General features: G+C 38.6%; 1 protein-coding gene across 3 annotated transcripts in view; it reads right to left on the bottom strand.

Annotated features, from left to right (window-relative positions):
* col28a1a (collagen, type XXVIII, alpha 1a) overlaps nt 1-21,283 on the bottom strand; it is a 37,689-nt gene that overhangs the window by 12,868 nt on the left and 3,538 nt on the right. For 2 of the 3 annotated variants that reach the window (XR_015779425.1, XM_042506871.2), the window contains exons 1-17: nt 17,122-17,251; nt 14,666-14,813; nt 12,645-13,210; nt 10,983-11,003; nt 10,588-10,647; nt 8,961-9,014; nt 8,819-8,863; nt 7,935-7,961; nt 7,630-7,674; nt 7,475-7,519; nt 3,740-3,793; nt 3,589-3,657; nt 3,398-3,466; nt 2,158-2,226; nt 1,653-1,721; nt 1,476-1,544; nt 1,312-1,380 (exon numbers count right to left, since the gene is read on the bottom strand). Coding sequence is in view for 2 of the 3 variants with exons in the window: in XM_042506871.2 (XP_042362805.1) it covers nt 1,312-1,380; nt 1,476-1,544; nt 1,653-1,721; nt 2,158-2,226; nt 3,398-3,466; nt 3,589-3,657; nt 3,740-3,793; nt 7,475-7,519; nt 7,630-7,674; nt 7,935-7,961; nt 8,819-8,863; nt 8,961-9,014; nt 10,588-10,647; nt 10,983-11,003; nt 12,645-13,210; nt 14,666-14,792 (1,458 nt within the window). In the remaining variant the exon portion in view is untranslated. Of the gene's footprint in view, nt 1-1,311; nt 1,381-1,475; nt 1,545-1,652; nt 1,722-2,157; nt 2,227-3,397; nt 3,467-3,588; nt 3,658-3,739; nt 3,794-7,474; nt 7,520-7,629; nt 7,675-7,934; nt 7,962-8,818; nt 8,864-8,960; nt 9,015-10,587; nt 10,648-10,982; nt 11,004-12,644; nt 13,211-14,665; nt 14,814-17,121; nt 17,252-21,283 lie in introns of those variants that run through there. The other variant, XM_088090218.1, reaches the window with a different exon arrangement.

The following is a 21,283-nucleotide window of genomic DNA, read 5'->3' as shown; positions in this document are numbered from 1 at the left end:
TAAATTCCTTGCCTGTACCCACTCATTTCTTTGTGGCAAAGAAAGTTTTCTATTTTAGTATTTTTAACAATGCAAGTTTTGCTTTGCGGCAGCCACTGTGACCACAAGTACTTAAGTACAATTTTGAGGTACTTGCATTTCACTTACTGGTGCCAACTCCACAAACAGCACTAAACAACAGCAACAGTGCTGACAGAGCTAATGGTGTTAACCAGGGTGGAAGTGGAGGATGGGTGTTATGCTTCCCCAATGACACTGTCCCCTATATCAGCGGTAACAGCCGTAGGAGCACAGTGTAAAGAGGCGGTGATAAGCTACACACATTCACTAACAAACACACACGGCCAGACCAGCTCGCAACAACAAACAACACGTTCTCATCCCAGGTCATCACATATTGCCACTTTGAAGTGGGCTTCTGCGTCTACATATTATGCTCTGGGTTTCCCTCAGCGTCTGCTATAGACATTCAAGGATGCCGCTACCGTGACGTCAACACAAGCACATGGTTTGATTGATGACAACAACAGCACATGGAGACCATCTCCAGGAGGTCAAGAAATGCACGTGCTGGCATGGATGGTTAGGATTAGGTGAAGGAGGCACATGGTGAGGTGTAGAAAAAAACCCATCATGTTCAAATGGGAAGCGAGCACATGAAAGTCCGGGGTTTGTTGGACCCATCCACCTCCCCTCCCCCCTGCCCTATATTACATTGTTAGTGGCAGTGTTTCAACCTGATGCCGTCCAGTGGCTGCTGGTGTCACAATCGTACACCAATAACACTGTCAAAGTGGCAGTATTTTAAAATTTTGGAATGAGAACAGACTGCAACAAACCACAGAGAAGCTCGGTAAAACACACACAGAGGTAACGTGACATCGTTCTCTGTTCAAGACGCTGTTACTCCACTATATATTTACATTGTAAATATTGATTTGCTGCTATGTTAATACTCTGAATGTTGCATACAAAACCTGAGACCGTCCTGCTTAAAACAGAGAGTTCCCGAAAGTTGATATTTGTTCTCTTATGTGATTAAAGTTTTAAAAAAGGAAAAGAAAATCAACCTTTTGGCACCTTGTGGGCTCCATAGATCACTTTACCCAACATTGACTACCATAAACTACTGGTCTTATTTCTTTCACATTTCACACAATCTTGCTTTAAAGGAACGTATTTTTCTGTATATTTTCCTTTCTCATAAATATCAGATATATTTATTAACTAATGTCTGTTTAATGTATCACTCATTCCTTTTAATACCATGAATGCCACAGTGTCAGCTTTCTAACACTAACTGCTACTGACCTTTGGTCCAACTATACCCAGGCCAGGGGGTCCTCTGGGACCAGAGGGCCCAGCTGGCCCTTGGTCCCCCTAAAGCCAGAGAGAAACATCAGAATTTAAAATATAGCTAAACAAATAAAGGCTGAATGTGAGGAGCAAATTCCTAACATTTTTATTAGCCTTGCCTTTTCTCCTTGCACGCCTGCCCCTGGAAACCCCACCAAGCCTGGCAGCCCCGGGGCTCCTATGTTTCCCTGAGGGTCAGACAGGTGAGAGGTCAGACAGGTCATTCTTTACAGCATCACAGGTTTATTACTATACATGTGTCTGCAATCCCACCTATGTTTCACATTTAACCATACCTTATCACCTTTGTACCCAACTCCTGGAGGCCCACGGCTGCCCTTAGGACCCTCATACCCCCGGTCACCCTGCAAGAGACACACTGGGAGAGTTAAGAAAACAGGGAGGCCTAAAGAAAGAAAATATCAAATTGGCATTTTAAGCTTAAAAACCATACAACCATAATCTAAATGACACATTTCTTTTTCTTTTTTTACTTCATTAATTACATGTCACAGGCTATTGGAGCCGTTGCGTTTGAATACCTCCCACATAAATTCTCATTAGGTGGTTTTCTGATTTTCTAAATGTATGTTCCAGTTTAAAAATAAAACAGAAATTTAAAATTTGATTTTTTCCCCTCTATGCTCTTAAAGATTTTATATGCCACAACTCATATTTTGTTAGAAAATTTTGACTGTTTTGGGAAAAGTCTATCCCTGTTCATTGAAGTGTGTCTTAAATAAAGGATAAATAATTGTAATTGTAAGTAATTGTAGTGAGCCCGCCTTTTGTGGAACTGACCTTGGGCCCTGGAAGACCCTCACCCGGAAATCCTGGTGATCCTTGCATCCCTGGTGGCCCTGCTGGACCCTAAACACATCAACAGAAAGATAATGAATCTAAAATCCTGATTTAACAGACACTGCAGTTCAGGAGCAATCGTATACCAGAAGTACTATGATGTTCACACAGCAATAAAACCACACCCACTTTCTGGAAAAACTGCTGCACTGACGGTACCTTATGTTTTAAAGAGTCTGTTAAAAAAAAAAATCTTAACCCAAAATTTAGCTGCCTAGAAAAAAAATCTCTACCCAAAAATTAGCCGCCTAGAAAGTTTATTTATTTGTTTATTTATTTTTACACTACTACCACCCCAACAAAGGAAATAAATGGAGGTATGTAGCTTGTTTGTGCTCAAAGTATTGAAAACTTACATTTGAAAACTCTACAACAACATGTCTCTCTTCAGAAAAAAAAAAACCTTCAGCCGTCATCATCATTCAGTTCGTGGGCTCTATTTGGACATTAATGGAAATAGCATGTTGTAGTTATATTTTTAATTTTTTGTGTTGAGCATTATATTCATATAATAGAATCTTTTCACCATTGTACTGAATGGATGGCAAAAATTCTAAAGACGAATGTCTCCGCAGATAAAAAAAAAAAAATTGTGGAACGATCACTTTGCATTAGGGACTACTTCTTTTTTGTGTGTTTTTATCTGAGTGGTCTGGCCCTTTAAATTGATTTTTATGGAAGCAAAGTGAGGTCATAATAATTTGAATTTTGTAAGAAACTGAATTGTGAACAGAAAAAAAACAAAAAAGTGAAATGTATACTGCAGTAAACTTAATGTTAAAATTAAAATACCACTGAATGGCATTGAAATATTTCACTTCCAAAGCCATCTGTCTGACTTTGTATGAAAAGTGTAATTCAAGCAACCCCATTCAATTTTCTCAAATTGAGTGATTAAAATTAAGATAGAAAAACTGCATTTTAAAGAATGTAATTTAAAAAGGAAGATTCATGGTTTCCAGAGTAGAATATTTCAGTGCAATAAATTCATCTTTAAGTGTTCAGTGGTGGTTAATTCAGTTTTTACAGTCTACAGTTGTTTATAAAACAACTGGCTAACATGTCTCTGTCCCAAAAAATAAACAAAAATCACCAATGCATATTGAAAAAATGGACTGATGGCATATTATATTGGCTACAAAAGCCAATGCTGTAGATGCACTTAGTTTTGTGAACTCACCAGCGACCCTGGTTCACCCATACCCATCGGTCCAGGGGGTCCTGGTCTTCCTTGGTTCCCTTTGTCACCCTGACAATAAAGTTTACAGATTAGAGATCAATCAAAAAGTACACAGGAGACACACTGGCCTTCCCATAGAGAGGAAGGTAAGAAAATGTTTCTTAATAAATTAAATACCAAACTTAATGTACCTTAGGACCAGGGAACCCTATGCCGTTATCGCCTGGAGGTCCAGCTGCACCTCTCAGTCCTCGGTCCCCCTTTAAGGGGAGAGCAAAAGACTTACAGATTTGCCAACAGATTTATTTGATATATTTGAAATTTGACCGCCAGTGTTCTTACTTTAGATCCAGGTGTCCCTTCTGGACCCTGGTCTCCAGATGCTCCTCTGGATCCCTGAGACAGAAGCAAAACAGGAATGGGCAAGTAAACACATGATTCCATGATTAACCAGAAAAGATTAAATAATAAAAAAAAATACAAGCTCTACCATTTTTACCATGAACTAGTCAATATTGTTGCTATCTCTTGACAAAGATATATTACTTCAGATCTCGGGGCTGGGCATGTTTTAATGTACCTGTTTATCATGCATGAAAGATACATTTAAGAGTGCGGAGCTGGTTGGTGAGCTGGGCCCGCCCTCTGCTGGAAACGAAGAGGAGAATGACTGGAGTGTATGAATGTCTGCTCTACAGGAAGACTACAGATTTTCAACATCATATCCTGAACTGAAATTAACCACATATGCTTATGTTTCAGGGACAGGGATATTAGATTGTCAAAACTGTCAGGGCTTCTGTCAGATGGCCAATTTATCAATTTGTAAAGCCAATTAAGGTTAATTTATTATACGTTATGAATATTTGTACAGTCATAATATGGTGATGTATGTTTTTTCAATTTTGTTTCTATTTCAAAACAATCAAAGCTTTTAAATAAATTACTATGCTATGCATTACCCACAATAGCACACAAGATTGACTATGATAGATGCAAGTTGATTATTATGTTAAATATTCAACATTTTCATTTCATACAATCTAAACTAATTCTTGTGTTTTTTAGTGTGGCAGTTATGTTCGTTACATTCAAAGAATAAAGTTTTTCACAGTTTTGAGGGTTATTTTGAGGGGGTTTTGTCACAATTTTCCCCAAGCGATTTTCAGTGTCAGACACTTCACATCCTGTATCCTGACTATTTTTATGCATTAATATGTGTTTTTTTAATCCAAGCCCTCTGTTACTCTTATCATGAATGTAAAGGAAAAAAGAGTTAATAATATTTAACAGTTGCATCAGTTATATTAAGGATTAAGACCTCATCCTCGATTCGCATTCTGACTGGTTACATCAGCAACATACTAACTAATATTTACTATACAGTGATTTTAAGAGAGCACAACAAAAAGTCTAAGTCATAAAAGTCTAAAAAATAACTAGTTTCTGATAACTCCTTGGACTACTGTATATATTCAAATTAATTCAGATGGAAGTGGTGGGAATAATGGGATAAGTTGTATGTGAAATATAGAGTGAAAGATGTAACCTTGGAGTTAATGTGTATTTTCGGACATATTTCGATTTATGAAGAAAAAAAATAAATTTAAATTACCAGATAATAATTTGGAGGCCCCCTGTAGTAACTCTGAGGGACTAGGGATCACGGACCCCTTGTTGAAGACCCAGGAACTAGACCATTTTTGTTATAATCCTGAATTGTACTGAGGGGCTAAACTTGTTTTTTTGGACTGAAGCTCCAGGCAAAAATGTGCTTAAGAAAATGGAGTGCAAAAAAGACGTGATTAGTAAATGGGCCCAAATATGCTAAAAAAAAATTTTCCCAGCTGTTTAACGAGCGGTGGATACTGATACTGTGATGGTGTATACTTTGGTACTCCAGGTTTATGAATACATTTTGAGTGTGTGTTTAGGTACATTTCATGGGAACTGGAGACGGATCAGAAAGACGTGAAACCTAATGACAATCTGACGAAAGCTGCTGTTGTTCTACCGATGCTGAAGGGGGCAATAAGCATTTAAGAAGAGAGGGAATGGATAACATGTGCCCAAATCCTAATCCTTTGGGACAACGTCTGCTCAAAGACTACAACCAAACATTGCAAGCTTGGATTCCCCGCTTTGGAAAGGCTACATTAGGAGGGGGATAAGACCTAATCCACAGCTCACATTCCACAAGTGCAGAGCAGGAGATGGACTCAGAGTGTGTAGCTTTCACTGCCGCAATGATTGTTTCAGCGCGGATGTGGGGGGACACAGGAATCTTTCAATTTGACCACACACACCCATTCAGGTATGAAGGCTCCTACGCAAAGAGTTATGAATTTTTACATTAAAATTTGTCTTTCTTTCTTCAGTGTACTGTTTGATAGCAACATCAGCCTTTAAATGAAATGTAAAATATCAAAGGTTGTTGCCATTTTTAAGTTCGCACACCTACACCAACACTGAATGACCCTGAAATTCTAGTCAACTACTTTGAATAGATGTGAACAACACACTTTGTTGGTCGTTCCTTACAATGATATATATATTCTTGAAAATTAACGTATTCACTTTCTTTATGAGAGTGGGATAAGAAGAACCATATCAATCCCACCTCTATGTGTTAAATACAGAGCTGGAGTCAGGATGCGGTTTGCCTAGTTTAGCATATAGACAAGAAGTAGTGGGAAACAGCTAGCCAGGTTTTGTCCAAAGTAGGGATTTCTCGATCAAACAAACATCTCAAACATCAGACCTCAAGGCATTTTTTGACTGATGGGGATCGCGAATAGTTGGGCTTATAGAGAGATTTAATCCTTTGATTTAAGTCAGCTGTTTCATAGGTGTTTTTAATGCACAGCAACAGAGAACGTACCGCTCGGCTGTCTCTGTTACTACCCTTTGCTAAACTACCGTATGTGCAATAGCAGCGGCTGAGCCCTGCCCACCACAAAACACCACACACCATAAACAGAAACGCAGCATGACACTGCTCATTTAGGCTACATTATTTACCAAAGTTAGAAGCACTTGTTTCATTTCAGCTCAGTGTGAGATCCTCCCATTTTGCCTTCAGCTACAGCGTATGTCATTTCTCTGCCCTGCTCAGAGAAACTTCACTTTTTTCCCTGTTCAAGGGATCTTTTGAAGGAGTTTTTCCATATCCCCTGTGAAGGTTCAAAGACAGAGGGATACTGTATGTTGTAAAGCCCTCTGAGGCTAATTGTAATTTGCAGTAATGGCCTTCATAAATAAAATTGACTTGACTTGATTTAAAATAGCAACAGACAGCAGGGCAGAGCTTACTGCAAACTCACTCGACACAATTTAACATGCGCAAGCAAAAAGCCAATGTGGCCTACGTATTAATGAAGCATAGTCCATCCAAAAGATGTGTGGACATCAAAAATAAACACACAAGAGAATACAGTTCATTCAAGTAACTCAGACACATGCTGCATTGAAGCAACAAACACTGGAGAATACTCATTTAAAGGGACAGGGCCAAAAAGATTAAAAGGGAGCATTTGTAATTTTATATTTTATTTTGTAAAAAAAACCAAAACAATAATAATAACAATAATAGGCTAAGGCATTGCAGACCTATTCATTTATTCATATCATCAAGTATGGGTTATATATTGGATTGATTTTAATATCTTTAAGATATGCACCGTGCAGCAGTATTATCTAGGAAATTAGAAGTATCTGATTGGTAACAGCAGATACTCAAAATAAATGACTTGGATAAGGGTTGGGGGCAAAAAATATGATTGGGACATCTTCAGTATAAAGTTTATTAACATATCTTTCAACACTTCTACAGCTTTCTAATTCACATAGCCATTCACTCGTTTTCACATCGGCCACTGTAGTTCTCCTATTTGCTTGGCAAACAGGAGAAGTTTCAGTTGGTTGTAATCTGCAGTCACACCACTAGGTGCAACTAAATTCTACACACTAGACCTGTATTTGTCACCAAAATCACTCCTTGAATATTTTTGGATTTCACAGAGCATCAGATTAGTGTTCAAAGTGAGGAAAGACAAATAAAAAGTTCAGAAACTTCACCTGCTCTCCTCTTGGTCCTCTAGGGCCTGAAGGTCCTTCTGCACCCTAAGGAAAGACATCAGTATAGCCCTAGTATTATTATATATACATACAGCTCTTGGCCACAGAGAATAAGTCATTATGTTGTTTAAATAAAAAAAAAAAAAGAAACCTACTTGTTCTCCTTTTTTACCAGGGGCACCACATTCACCCTGCTCTCCCTAGAAAATACAGCCAGGTAAGTGAAGCTCAAAGCTGAAAACTGAGCCAAGTCAAACCATCTGACACTGATGATACCGTCTGCAAGCTATGTTGTGATGAAACTATAACAACTTGCAATGTATGTGTGTAAATCAAACTTAAAAAGGCAAGAAATAGTTAAGAAATCCTGTTTACATGGATTTGGCAGTGGCAATTCATCATAGATGCAACTAGGGGATAAAAAATAGGCAATATTAATAATAAAAATAGTAATACATACCTTTTCTCCTTTGCTTCCATGTCGACCCTATAAAAAATGAAATGAAATTCGGATTAAACTTATATATGAGACAGTTGTCCGCCAACCATAACGCCACTGATATAAACAGACTGATACAATGTGATAATTAGTAAGCTTCAGAGGTACTTCAAGGCATTATGTTAAACTAACTAGTTGCCTCAAGGACTTGATTCATCTTCATCATTCTTGGAAAGAAAGCAAAAAAGTGTGTTTCCCAAAATGTTACAATAAGTTTGAAAGAGATATAATCTGAAAACTGAGAAGAGATTTAAAGGCTCAGTATGCAGTATTAACAACATTAACATAGCAGCAAACCGTTATTTGTCATAGCTGAAACTAAGTTAGCGGCTAGCATTAAAGTTGTCTCCCCCCTCTCTGCCAAATAGGGCCACTTGTGGCTCCAAAAAGGCAAGATGGCCAAAATATTGAAGCCTCAAAATGGGAGTCAATAAACCAATGAGTGACGTTACTATGTCCTTTATTTTATGCAGTTTATGGTTTATCACTGTTAGCTCTGTAAGCGCTGTTGCCGTTATTCAACGCTTTTTACCTATGTTAGCCCCATTAGCTGTTAGCTGCCGGCTCAGCCACCTCTATGATGAGAACTGTTTCCAGACATCTTATCTACTCTGAATGTGACATAGAGCCCCTTTAAAGCTACTATTGCCTGGTAAATCGGTTAATATACTGCATCGTTTAACCATACTGTGTTTAAATGGTAATAAACTGTAAGGAGAGGGTCATTATCATCCATTTGGAGCTCCCTCTATGCATCTCAAATCAGAATAATGACCAAATACCAGACTCTGATACTCAGATTTTCAGCTTGACAGGGGAAGGGAAGGGAAATATCCGATGATTACCTCAAGGCCCTCCATTCCTGGACGTCCATTAATGCCAGGTTCCCCCTACAGTGACCGAGCCCAGACAAAACAGCACATCAAACATCACTTCATGGATTCTTTTTGTTACCAGCACTGGATTACGGAGACAATAGAGACTTACACGAGATCCCTTTGGACCTGGAGCTCCATCAGACCCCGGCTCGCCTGGTTTCCCCTGGATGAAAGAAAAGGGAGAGATTGTGCCGAATGAGAATATTTGGGCCCCTTTTTAGTTTGGACTCTGTGTATGCATAAGCAAAGGTGAGATGGGGCATTCTCAGGGCGACCTGTCTGTAACCCCGGTCCAATATAAACCTCCACCTCAGTGCAGCAGGTTCTCAGATCTTCTCGGCCAGTGTGTTTGCTCATGTTTAATCTTCCGTCGTTGACCTTTGCTTCTTTCCACAGGCCTCTCTACCAGTGAAAACAGCCCTTTCAGCTGGCCCCTGCACCACCTGCTACACTTACATTGTGGGAAACAATTCCTGCTCTTTCACATCTTTTCCCTGTAGTGCTTTGGAGGCAGGCCAGACGCACCTGCTGGTGGAGGCCACCAGCCCTGGTCCTGACTGAGGCCAGGAGAATCCCCCACTATTCAGGGATAACAGGCCACTGTGTGAGGCTTACTGAGCTCTGTGTGGCTGAGGAAGTGACTGTCAACCTGAAGCCAGCAGACCACAGACACTCAGCTTGCTTTGCCCTGGAGGCCACTTTTGCAAAATGACATGAGACCGGGGGGCCAGTTAATAAAAACACATTTTAAATTAATATAGAAATAATTAGCTCTGTCACTTTTTTGATTAACAAGCACTTTCGACCGAATCACGGTGTTTATTTACAATAAATTCTTGGTAGAAAACCGCCGCATTATGTACATATGGTCAAATGGTGCTAAGCAAACTCTGCATTTTAGTTTTATGCCACCTAAAAAACAGCTCATCAAAAAAAATCAACATTAGTTTAACTATACACTGTATTTATAATACTTTCACCGCTTTACCTCGGTATAAAAATACCAGACTCCACTGAGAAAAACAGCCATTTGACACCACCAAACGGCGGAGTTGCTGAACTACCGCTGCCTGGATCAGCTATTATGTGAGGTAAAGCAGAGCAAGTATTCAAATATAATGTACACTTAAACTGATATAGATTTTTTAGGTGGCTGAAATATGTTTAAAGTGATGACCTTTAAATTAATATTTCTGGGAAAAGACACACAGATAGAGTAATACAATAGATATTAGCACATACAGACTGGTTAATAAGCAATGACTATATAAAGATGGACAAAACATCTCCACTTTCTCCCACTGTGTGAAAAAAGCAAAATTATTCACAAAACAGCAAATGCCAGCTTGTGCTGGTGATGCCATTTGGAGTCTGAGTCTATGCAGTAGCAATCACCGCTATGGAGTTACTACCGTCTGACCAATCCAGCCAGCACCAAACTTATCAGAAAAACAAATACTTGAACATACATCAGTGTAAACTGCCTAAAATGACAGAGATCATCTTTGGAAAAAAACTTCTTTGACATGTACTTTAAATTTTTTGTTTGGCCCATGTCCCATCCACTAACATGAAGGGGTGGACTTTATGACTTGCACTGCAACCAGCGACCTAAGGGGCGCCCGAGATGTTTGCCTTCACCTGTGGGGAGCTTTGATGTCGTCCATCTTCATAATACTGTCTATGTTACGAAGTAGAACAGCACGATTTAAAAAGGAAAACGATAATACACTCACCGTACTTCCAGGGTGACCCCTGTCCCCCCTCTCACACAGACAGGTCTTTGGCTGTGGGCACTGAAATAAAGACATGGGGAAAAGACAAACACAATGACTATCAATGGGATTTAGATCCAAAGAAAAAAAGAATAAAAGGTAAAACGAAAATAAAGAAGTTAGAAGAAACAAGGATGAGAAAATTCTGCTCCTTTAATTTATGTTGACAAAAATAATTTTGTCTATGTTTTTTTAAAATCATTTTTGTCACAAGTAACTTGTATTTTGCTGATTATTTCATTTGTAAATTTGCTTTATGCACCTACACAATAGTATCAAAGGACAAGATTGTGTTTGAAATATAATAAAACAGAAAACAGTCATGGTGATAGTTTTAAAAAACTCAGAGTACTTACCCCAGTTTTGACAATTGTGTTCTGAAAGAAAATAGAAGACAGACAGTTAGACAGTTCATAGTCCAAACCTGCAGAAACCATGAACAATACAATTTAGAGGTACTTACTTGTCATATCCAGTCATTATATGCAACTCTGAGGGCTTTCAGCATTAATGCATTAATTGCAATACATAACTTATCTTTGGCCACATTCCTGTCTTTAACAGGCTGTACCGGGCTGAGTTTTAAACTTACCTTTTCAACTTAAAATTCCAAAGTTAGGCTAAACTTTGCCGATGTAAAAACGGCATGGCCATTTCACAGGGGTCCCTTGACCTCCGACCTCTAGATATCTGAATGAAAATGGGTTCTATGAGTACCCATGAGTCTCCCTTTTACAGACCTGCCTTCTTTATGCTGGTCCCATGCAGTGTTTTGCTGTCATTTGATTCCTAATCAAGACAATAGTTAAGACTTTTTTCAAGTGGAGTTATATGGAATACTTTTCCAGAGACAGTATATTACAAACAGTAGATGTTGGTCAGTTAGAAGAAGAAGGCTGACATCAAAGCTAAGCAGTCTACTGCTTGGAGGGGTCAGCAACAAAATGCATTTTAGCCACCTGAAAAAAGTCCCACCTAAAAAACTTTATATTAGTTTAAGTGCACGTGATATTGAGAGTATGTTCACTGCTTTACCTTATTGTCAGACAGTGATTTCTAATGGGAAAATGAAGCCATTATGTTGCTCAATGCCAGACTCAATGGAGAAAAACGGTGATTTAACATCACTGACGCTGCTCGTCTACTGCTGCCTCAATCAGCTATTTTGTTAGCAGTACTGTGTGACTTTGGTGTTTAAAAGTGTTAGTTTGGAGTAACTATAGGCACAAACTAACTAACTGATCAAGGCAGCAGTAGGCCAGCAGCTCCTGTGTTCATTGAGCTCAAATGACTCTTTTCTCAGTGGAGTCTGGCTTTGACTGGGAGCATAGAGGGGTACTGAAGCCGTTAACGTCTTCACTGTCAAAACAGCGGTGAAAATACTCTCAATAAAGTGTATACATAAACTGATGTTGATTATTTTAGGTGGACTTATTTAGATGGTAATAATGGACTACACTTACATAGCGCACAGTGTATTTTCTACTCTTCTGACCACTAATAGCACTTTTACAAGACATGATATTCACATTTACCCATTCACACACACATTTGCACACTGGTGGCCGAGGCTACCGTACAAGGTGCCACCTGCTAATCAGTAACCACTCACGCACTCACACTCCAATGGTGTAGCATCAGGAGCAATTTAGGGTTCAGTATCTTGAACCAAAGATACTTCAAAATGTTGACTGGAGGGGCTGGGGATTGGACCGCCGACCCACCGATTAGAGGACGAACCGCTCTGCCTCTGTAGGTGGCCACAGTACATTTTGTGGCTGACCCCAATTCACAGTAATACATTGCTTAGCTTTAGTGGCGGCACTCCAGCCTGCTTCTCCAAAGTGGGGTGTGCCATCTGTCATCTGTATGTAATTCACTGACAATGGATAAGTCCCACATACAAGCCCAATTCAAAAAAATGAATGTTCGTAGATTTGTAAGTGCAGCATCACCAGTGAAGCTTCAGATGAAAACTTATAAAACAGATGCAACCTTAATGCAGATGTGTGACTAACCAGTTCATTGAAGAGTCTGTCATCCAGCTGGCTGTCGGTGAGGCTGAGGACGTGCTGCTGCGGGGGGGCGCTAGCTATGGATCGTAGTTTTGTACTCGTGGGCTCGTCCCTGGGCATGCCCGACAGCCTGATGGTGAACACCCTGATGTTCTGCTGTTTGGCCTCAGCAGCAGCTGTTACGGCACTGGGGCTGCGCGGGTGGTCCGTTCCATCGGTCATCAGCAGCGCCACCCTCAGGCTGCTGGAGGAAGTCTCTTGGCTGAACACCTTTGTGGCGTTAGTAATGGCGTAGGCGGTGTAGGTTCCGTGGCCGATGAAGGTCATGGATGCCACCCGACTCTGGAAGACGTCCACGTCCTGCCAGTCTCTGAAATTGTGCTCCACTGACACAGTGCTGCTGTACTGCAGAGCGGCCAGGCGCAGTCGCAGACGCCAGCCAGCCGACTGGAGCCGCATCAGTTTAGTGCTGAAGCGCAGGATGAAGTCCTTCTGTCGCTCAAACAGCAGAGATTTGGCTTTTTCTGAGCTGTCCACAATGAACATGATCTCCACCGGGCAGATCAGGGCTAAACAGGAGCAAAGACACAACATGCATATGTTCTAATGGCAACCGTTTAAAGAAGTTTTAAGCAGTTGGTGCAGTGCAAATGTTAAAACTTCTGTAAGTAACTTCTATCGGATTATCTGCGAGGGGTGTGCCATATCATATCGTTCACGACAATGCCGGTATAATTTGTAATATGATGAGAAAAATCCATATTGTGATAATGGCAACATTTTGACTTGTTGGTATAATGACGTCATGTAGTAGCAGAGTGCAACAAGCATGGCTGAAAAGGAGATTGCTCTGCAGTGGAGGAAGTGACTTGGAGAAACTGGAGCAATTATAGTAGTGTGGTATCAGCGGCGTTTTTAGGTCTAGGAGTCTGACGATACAGCCCTGAATGTTTGATGAACAGCTACAGACTTTTCAGACTTTTTGCAACTTACTTCTCCAAGTAAAGTCAATTACCAGCTTCTGTGGTTGAAAATAACTGAATCATCAACTCAAACATTTAGGATTTTTTCAATAGAGAAGGAAATCGCAAATTAGGTCCAAAAAAAGAGATCTTGATAGCTATTGATTATCTACTATTGTCATGGTGACTCTTTTCACTTTGAGAAATTGTTGTTGCATTTGTACCAAGAAGAGGCTCAGTTCTTCTCCTTTACGTTTTTTGTATGTGCTAAATTAACTTAAATAACCTCAACTTCTACATTTTTTTGCTTTTTTCACAGTTTTCAGGATCTCTTTTTCCTATTCAGTCTACCTCATGGTTCTAAGTTGATCTCAAGACTAGCCTTCAAGTTCTGCTGTAAGACTGTACAACCAGTACTGCTCTCAATAGACCATACACATCAACTGGACTTGCGATTGATATGAAAGTGTTTAGTTTGCACCTTGTTTTTTTTACTATTGCACCTTGTTTGTTACCATTTATATTGTTCTTTTTACTTCTTTATCTGGTTTATCTGTCATCGATCTCATTAAAACCTTGCTCTAGTGAGCTTGTGCCCTTTTGTCACTGAACAAAGCATTGTGGCATGCTCTACCCATGATGCTTATTTCATTGTCAAAAGGGCTTAAGCTCACTTAGACCCTTTTGGCAAAGACCAGAACCCCAGTTTACTGTTCTTTTTTTTCTTCACTTTCTTTTAATTACAAACTATGTGTCATCATTTCAGTTGTGTCCTTTTGGCACTGAGAGCTTTCATTTGATATATAATACTCATAAACGCCTTGCATGGCACTTACGCCCCTTTGGCTCCAAAAGTTTAACACTTAACGCACATAAACACACACACTTAGCATGTACATAAAGATACAAAGATAGAAGACAGAAGATAAATTCAGATTACGTAAGACTCGAAATCATCAGACCTGAGTCAGTGACCCCTGGATAACCTTTGCATGAGCACTGCATCTTCGAACAAGGTGATAAACATCACTGACACATTTCATGGCTGTTTACAACACTTACTTTTGGCCTCACTAACGATGACCTGGTTATCATCTCTTTGTCCTTTCCTCCTTCTGTTTTGGCATCTGGTCGGGCTTGACAGGACCAAAGTCAGGATCAAAACCTTTAGGAGCCACTGCATGATCATTGTTCAGTCCAGCTTCTCAGCCTGGAAGAATGTAGAGGATATTATTGCAGCATTAGTGATAAATGATGCTACTGTAGGGCTTAATATTGGTCAGCATCAGTCCTTTGATGCAGCATCAATTAAATCCACGCAAAGTCACTAGTAGCCATGATTTCACATGGACACAAGAGGGAGACAAGACTGCAGCGACAGCTCTCACATGAATTCCTTGAGCATCTGAGGCAGGGTTACAGGTCACACAGCTCAGCTATCTGCTCCCTGTTATAGCTGAGGTCACACTTTATAATCACAGCTGTTTGACATTATCACCATGACCTCTACCTTCAGAACTACACCTGCTTTTACCTATGATTACTACTGCCGCACTTAATATATGGTGCTAGAGTTGAGCAATACATAGATAATATATCGATATGATATATCAGACAAAATATCATCTGTGATTTTGAAAACAATAATATCATAAGTGCTATTTTTTTCAAAAGCTGCATTACAGTCAAGTGATGTAATTTCAAACTTACCATTACTGAGAATTATTTATCGGAAATCTCATTGTGTGAATATTATTGTCGCACCATCAATATTAAGGTTTTTTGGTAAAAAATATTTTGATAATGGATTTTCTAGATATCGCCCAGCCCAAGTAGCAGCTAATATATCACGGTTGGACAATATTATGATATATAGTGTGAGACAACCTACATCTATCCTCCATCGGAGATTTCAGAAAGCCATATATGCTGTGGTAACCATTCCTTTACTGATTCTGGTTTTGTGTGAGGCAGGGCTGGCCCATATGGAGAAAATCAAATATATCAAAATTATTTGCCAAATTCCTCAATGTCGATATTCTGATGATATTGTAGAGTTGACTATTGGTGCTTTCAATATTCACACAATATTTACACAATTTACACAATGACACCTTTGATAAAAAATCACGAGTAATGTGGATGTAATGGCTAAATAACAGGTAGGGAAGTCTGGTATGTTCAGATAATGATGTCATTTTACAGAAATACAGCTTTTAAAAACAGGAAATTACAACATTTCTGATATTATGATATCTTAAATCTAAGATTATATCTAGTCTCATATCATGATATCAATATTGCCCAGCTCTGTTGTGATTTACAGTAGTACTGGATTCTGTGGGATTTTTGTGTCAATGTGATGAAGTACTTGTCAGTTACATAATTTGATGTATTAGTCAAAAACAGACATTCCTGTGAGGTTACTTTATGCAGATTTTTTCAGTTCATTATAATCAGTTTAATGATGTAATATACACAGTATATTATTGTGATATAAAATTACATGTTCCATGCTGAAGAATTCTTTTCATATCGCCCACTCCAAATCACTACTATCACTACTGCAAATACTACTGATAATATTATTGCTATATCATGTGCTTCAATTACTATGAAAATGTTTTTATTATCAATTATAATTTATCATTGAAAACTCTAGTTTAATACCACAACTGCTCTGCTGCCGCTACTGAAATACTTCCACTGTAGCTCCAGCTAGGGGGAATTATACAGCATAGTATCACAATATTTTTGCATGGCAATATTGCATTGATGCACGGATGCCAAGTATCGATTTTTTTTATTATATAAATTATTAATACTACAAATGCAAATTAAACTTCTCGTATTCCACTACAATAATACAATCAATTGCTTTATTAAGTCCACAAGGTACAATTTGCTGCAATAAAATGACTGATGTGAACATATTTAGTAGCTGAAAAAAAGATAATAGAACGTATATATGTTATTGCGATACGCAGCATATCGCAACATGTTTAGAATCACAGTGAACTTGTATGTTGACTTAAGTATCATGATAATTCTGAATCATGGGGCCCTTTGGCGATTCCCATCCTTATATCTTTTGAATCATACCACACAAGTAAACTGCTGCAGCAACTGGTGTCACAAAACCTATTACTGCCACCACTATTACCAAAGGCTACATAATATATGTCTGGCATAATACTCGAATACCATTATTAATAATAATGCTAATAATGCGAATAATAATAATAATAATAATAATAATAATAATAATAATAATAATAATAATAATAATAATAATAATGTGGGACTAATCTTTCAGAGGTGAATATTGTCTATAATTAAACCTGATAAATTAAATTACATTATGAGGCAATGCATTTTTCGTGTCTTGCAAGAAGTATTTGAACGACAGCATAAGTTATGACTTTTTGGAGATAAATTAAAACGAGGCAAGGACTTTAGGGTCCACATTCACATTTCAGTGGCAGTTTGACAAAAGTTAGTTACCGCGAGACACGTACCTTTATGTTGATAAAATAAGAGCTCCGGGTTAATCCATCAGTGAGGTGAGCGCGCACTGCAGTGTTGTGTTTCAGGATTTCAGGCTGGGAGAGCCACAACTCCTGAGTCAAACCTGCAGCAGCCCACAGCACACCGGTGACAAGCCCGCCACATTACAACTAACACTTCCTGCCACTATCTTCATAATAAAACTTTACTCGACAAACAAAGGAACTTGTGATGATTTTTGTAAGCGTTTTACAGTTGGGTTCAGTTTCATATTTAACGTCCTGATCTCACTATCTGATTGAGAGTATGCGTATATATCGCGATCATATTTTGAACTTGTCGTGCAAAGCGCTGACTGCTTTTACTTTGAAGGAAACTTGTTTTGGCAAACTGACTCAGCTGTAGCTAATGATCACTAATTACTGATTCTAATTAAGCGATCGGTGTTATAGAGTACCTGAACTTCATGTAGAAGAGTAAACACCACACAATATCTAATAACTTTAGGGAAAGTAACTGTAGTTTAATCATTTTTATTTACTCTTAGCGAATATCTTTAATTTACTCGACTTCTATTCTGCTCGATTTGAATTTACTCTGCTCATGATCATAAAATGAAAAATTATTATCAGTAAAGGTGGGCAAACAAAGTTCAATTAATTTCTCTCTTCCCGCAACCATAATTATGTGCAGACAGTAATATTATGCAGTCAAAATACAGTTGAGGAAGAAAAAAGGTCGCAATTTTACTTATGAAAAAGCACCAGTACAGGAATATGAAATTACTCCTTTGAAAATAGAGACCCTGCAAACAAGTGCATAAAAGAAGCACTGATGTGTTATCACTGCAACAAAGAAACAAGTGACTAAAAAAAAAAGCCTATTATTATCTACTTTTGCAGTGTTGTAGTATTGTACATTGCATATTTTTCAAAATTCTGTTAAACATTTATATGCAAGCATGAGTCACTAAGTCAATTACAAGTATATATCCTAAAAATGACTTATAGGGTGAGGAAGACAGAATGTGGTGTCTGGGGTTAAATTGAAATATGGTCCATTGAGGGTGGGGGAGAGAAAAAAAAATTAGGATGTTTTAAACCTAATCTTTATGGAGTCGTATGCTGAGTGGCAACCTGAGAATGTTGAGCGGTTGACCTGGAGGATGTCGGTATGAGAAACTTCTATTAGCTGCTCCCATAATTCATACAGACAGGCTCAGATAAGGCCTCATGCCCAATTCCTATAAATCATCGATATGTCTGACACCTGCCACTGCTCTCACTAGTTACCAATCATTCAATAAATATTACCTGAAACCTTGAAGAAAGCATTCCTCAAAGAGACCTCTTCTTTTATAACAAACTGGTTTGCTACTCCTTATAATAAATTTTGTTTTTGGGGAACCCAGTAGCTCACCTGGGAGAGCGGACGCCCCATGTACAAAGGCTGTGTCCTTGCCTCAGCAGCTGAGGGTTTGAGTCCAACCCACAGCCCTTTGCTGCATGTCATCCCCCCTCTTTCCCCCTTTCACTCTCAAAGCTGCTCTGTCAAAATAAAGAGGAAAAACACCTGAAAATGTATCTTAAAAGAAAAGAATAACCTGTGCTCTCAACTGATCCATGCACATTTATGAAAAGTGGTGAATGTCTATTACTACAAATTAAAAGGGTGGTATTAAAAGGTTGGTAGGCTAGTGTGTTTATTGCTCCATTGTTACCTAAAAGCCACAAAGAACCGACAGGATGTAGTCAAAATCTTCTCAAAAAGTCCAATAAAAATAGCTCTTATCTCGAATTCTTCTAGATATCACTCAAAAGTAAACACGTTCTATACAGATTCTTAACATTTAATGCACATATGGTGCATAGAGGCAGTGGACAGTGGGTGTGTGTAAAGAGACCAGGCCCTGGGTGCCTGATGCTGCTGGCTGTATGGGAAGAGACTGGTGGTTATACTGGCTGTGGCACACTGTCTGCAGACAGCTCTGTGTTAAGACAACACAGCCAGGCGGCAACAACACCAATACCAGACTGGGAGTTTAGAGGGCGCTTCCTGCAGTTCAACATATTTTGATAAGACCAACGGGCTTTTTACAGCACACGGCTGCACGCCCAGACACTTTCTGGACACAAGCATGGCCGTGTGGAGCGCTGGAACGCTGCTAATAGTGGGCAGGAAATATGCCACAGCCTCACATCTCTAACATGACTAAACTAAAAGGCTAAAGAAATAATAGGGTCAGGAATTTGAGTGGGAAGAAGGAGTTAGAGGGCTCAAACTCACAACCTTGAGAACAGAGCAAAAGTCATGATCCGAGTGCCAAGTGCGAAACAAAAGATTGGCTTCACACTTCGGCTGAGGCAGTGGCCAGAGCTGCATACAAAGGCAGATTTTAAACCAGTGTCAAAATTTCAATTTTTTATTTTTATATTTTTTTTTACATGTTTTACTTGATTAATATAATGATTAATTTACCCTAAAATAAGTATATTTCTATGTCACTGCTGTGTTATGATATTAATAATAATATCAATTATTATACCATAATAGACCCTTTTCAGAAAACACTGGACTGTTATGACACCTACATTAATCACTGTATATCATAGCAGCTCTTTCCCCGAGCTACAGAATCAGTAGGTTCATTTTTCTTAAGTACTTGACTGAACTTTAAATGGTTATGTCATAGATTTATTTAATCACTGGAGTAAGATGCAGTTAAGATAATCACAGCAGTTTTGCATCACTGTGGGGAAAGGAAAATTACTGAAGCAATGTACAGACTAACAACAGTTTTTAGCATTAATTTAAGCCGTTTTCTCACTTGTGTATAACTGTTTAAGTAAACAGAAAATATAAAACGGCTGAATGACAAAGTTTAGTGACTCATGGTGTAACGTTAGACGGTGCTGCAGATATTTCAATAGACTACCAATTACAAAAATACAGTCCAGGTGTTGACAGTCTTAAGATAGCATGCTTGAGTGGGGACAGAGAGTAAACAGGACGGTGCAGTTTGCTGCCATCTTGACAAAGCGGGTCGCGAGACTTTCGATTTAGGTGACCGTGCACTGGAGTTGCACTCCTGTGATAAACTGATTTAGCTGCAGCCACTGATTACAGCTCGCTCTCCAGAAGAATCCATGCTCCGACTGGGTGCAGCTTAATGTATTGGGACGTGCTGACACAAGTTTTGCAACCTACGTATAATCAATGATGTCAATTGCACTGATCAATCACCCCAGCCCTACAACTAACCTATATACTTCAACAGCATAATCAAATCCCCGAAATTCATTCGTGGTTTTCGGCTTTGGTGTGCCACCCCAAGTTTTCCTATTGCTGCATCTAGCCAACCCTATAAAAAAATTCTGGGAGCGCCACTGGAGATTATACACATAAAAACACATAAAAAGAGTAGATAGAGGACATTTTTTAAATCAAGGTATAATAAAACAAAGACTCTGTAAGCATTTTATTTTACACACTATACTGCATTACAGTTCTCTATCTGCAAAGTAACTGGTAATTACAGCTGTTAAATAAATGTAGTGCAAGAAGTGTTATATTTGTTTCTGTACATATTGAGATAGAAATACTTAAAAGCATAAAATTGAGATACTCAAAATATTTAGGAATGGTACAATACTTTGTGTACCATTGTAAAATACTTATCCTTTTAAGGTTTCCCCTTTTTTTCTTTTCTTTTTTCTCTGAATTTACAGTGTTAGTTTTGAAATTTATATTGTTTTTGTTATGTGATTATTATGTATAATTCAATGCTGTATTCTTTAAAGGGGTTGTTTCTTGGCACTGTAAGGCGATGCCCTTTTTCATGTTCCCTGCCTCCATTGTATATACTGTATGTCATTCAATGAAAAATAAGAAAAACTATAAATATGAAAAAAATGAGTTGTACAGTACTTGATTAAATGTACTTTTTCCACCACTAACAAGAAATTGTGAATGTATTAGGACTACAGTAACTGCCTAACTTACATTAAAAAAAATCTATTTATTTTGATTTCATTCAACTCTAAAGTTGTTGAGGTACATGTTAGGTTTTTCTTGGCAATATCAGCCTCGCAATCATTCAGTAAATATGTAATGTATTTGCCGTAACAAGTAGTTGGACAGGAAAATGTATGAATCATTCGATTAATTTTCACT

This window comes from Plectropomus leopardus, chromosome 17 (genome assembly GCF_026936395.1).
Source record: "Plectropomus leopardus strain MGB_pleo_1.0 chromosome 17, ASM2693639v1, whole genome shotgun sequence".
Lineage (NCBI taxonomy): Eukaryota > Metazoa > Chordata > Actinopteri > Perciformes > Serranidae > Plectropomus > Plectropomus leopardus.
This window is presented reverse-complemented; position numbering and strand designations above follow the sequence as displayed.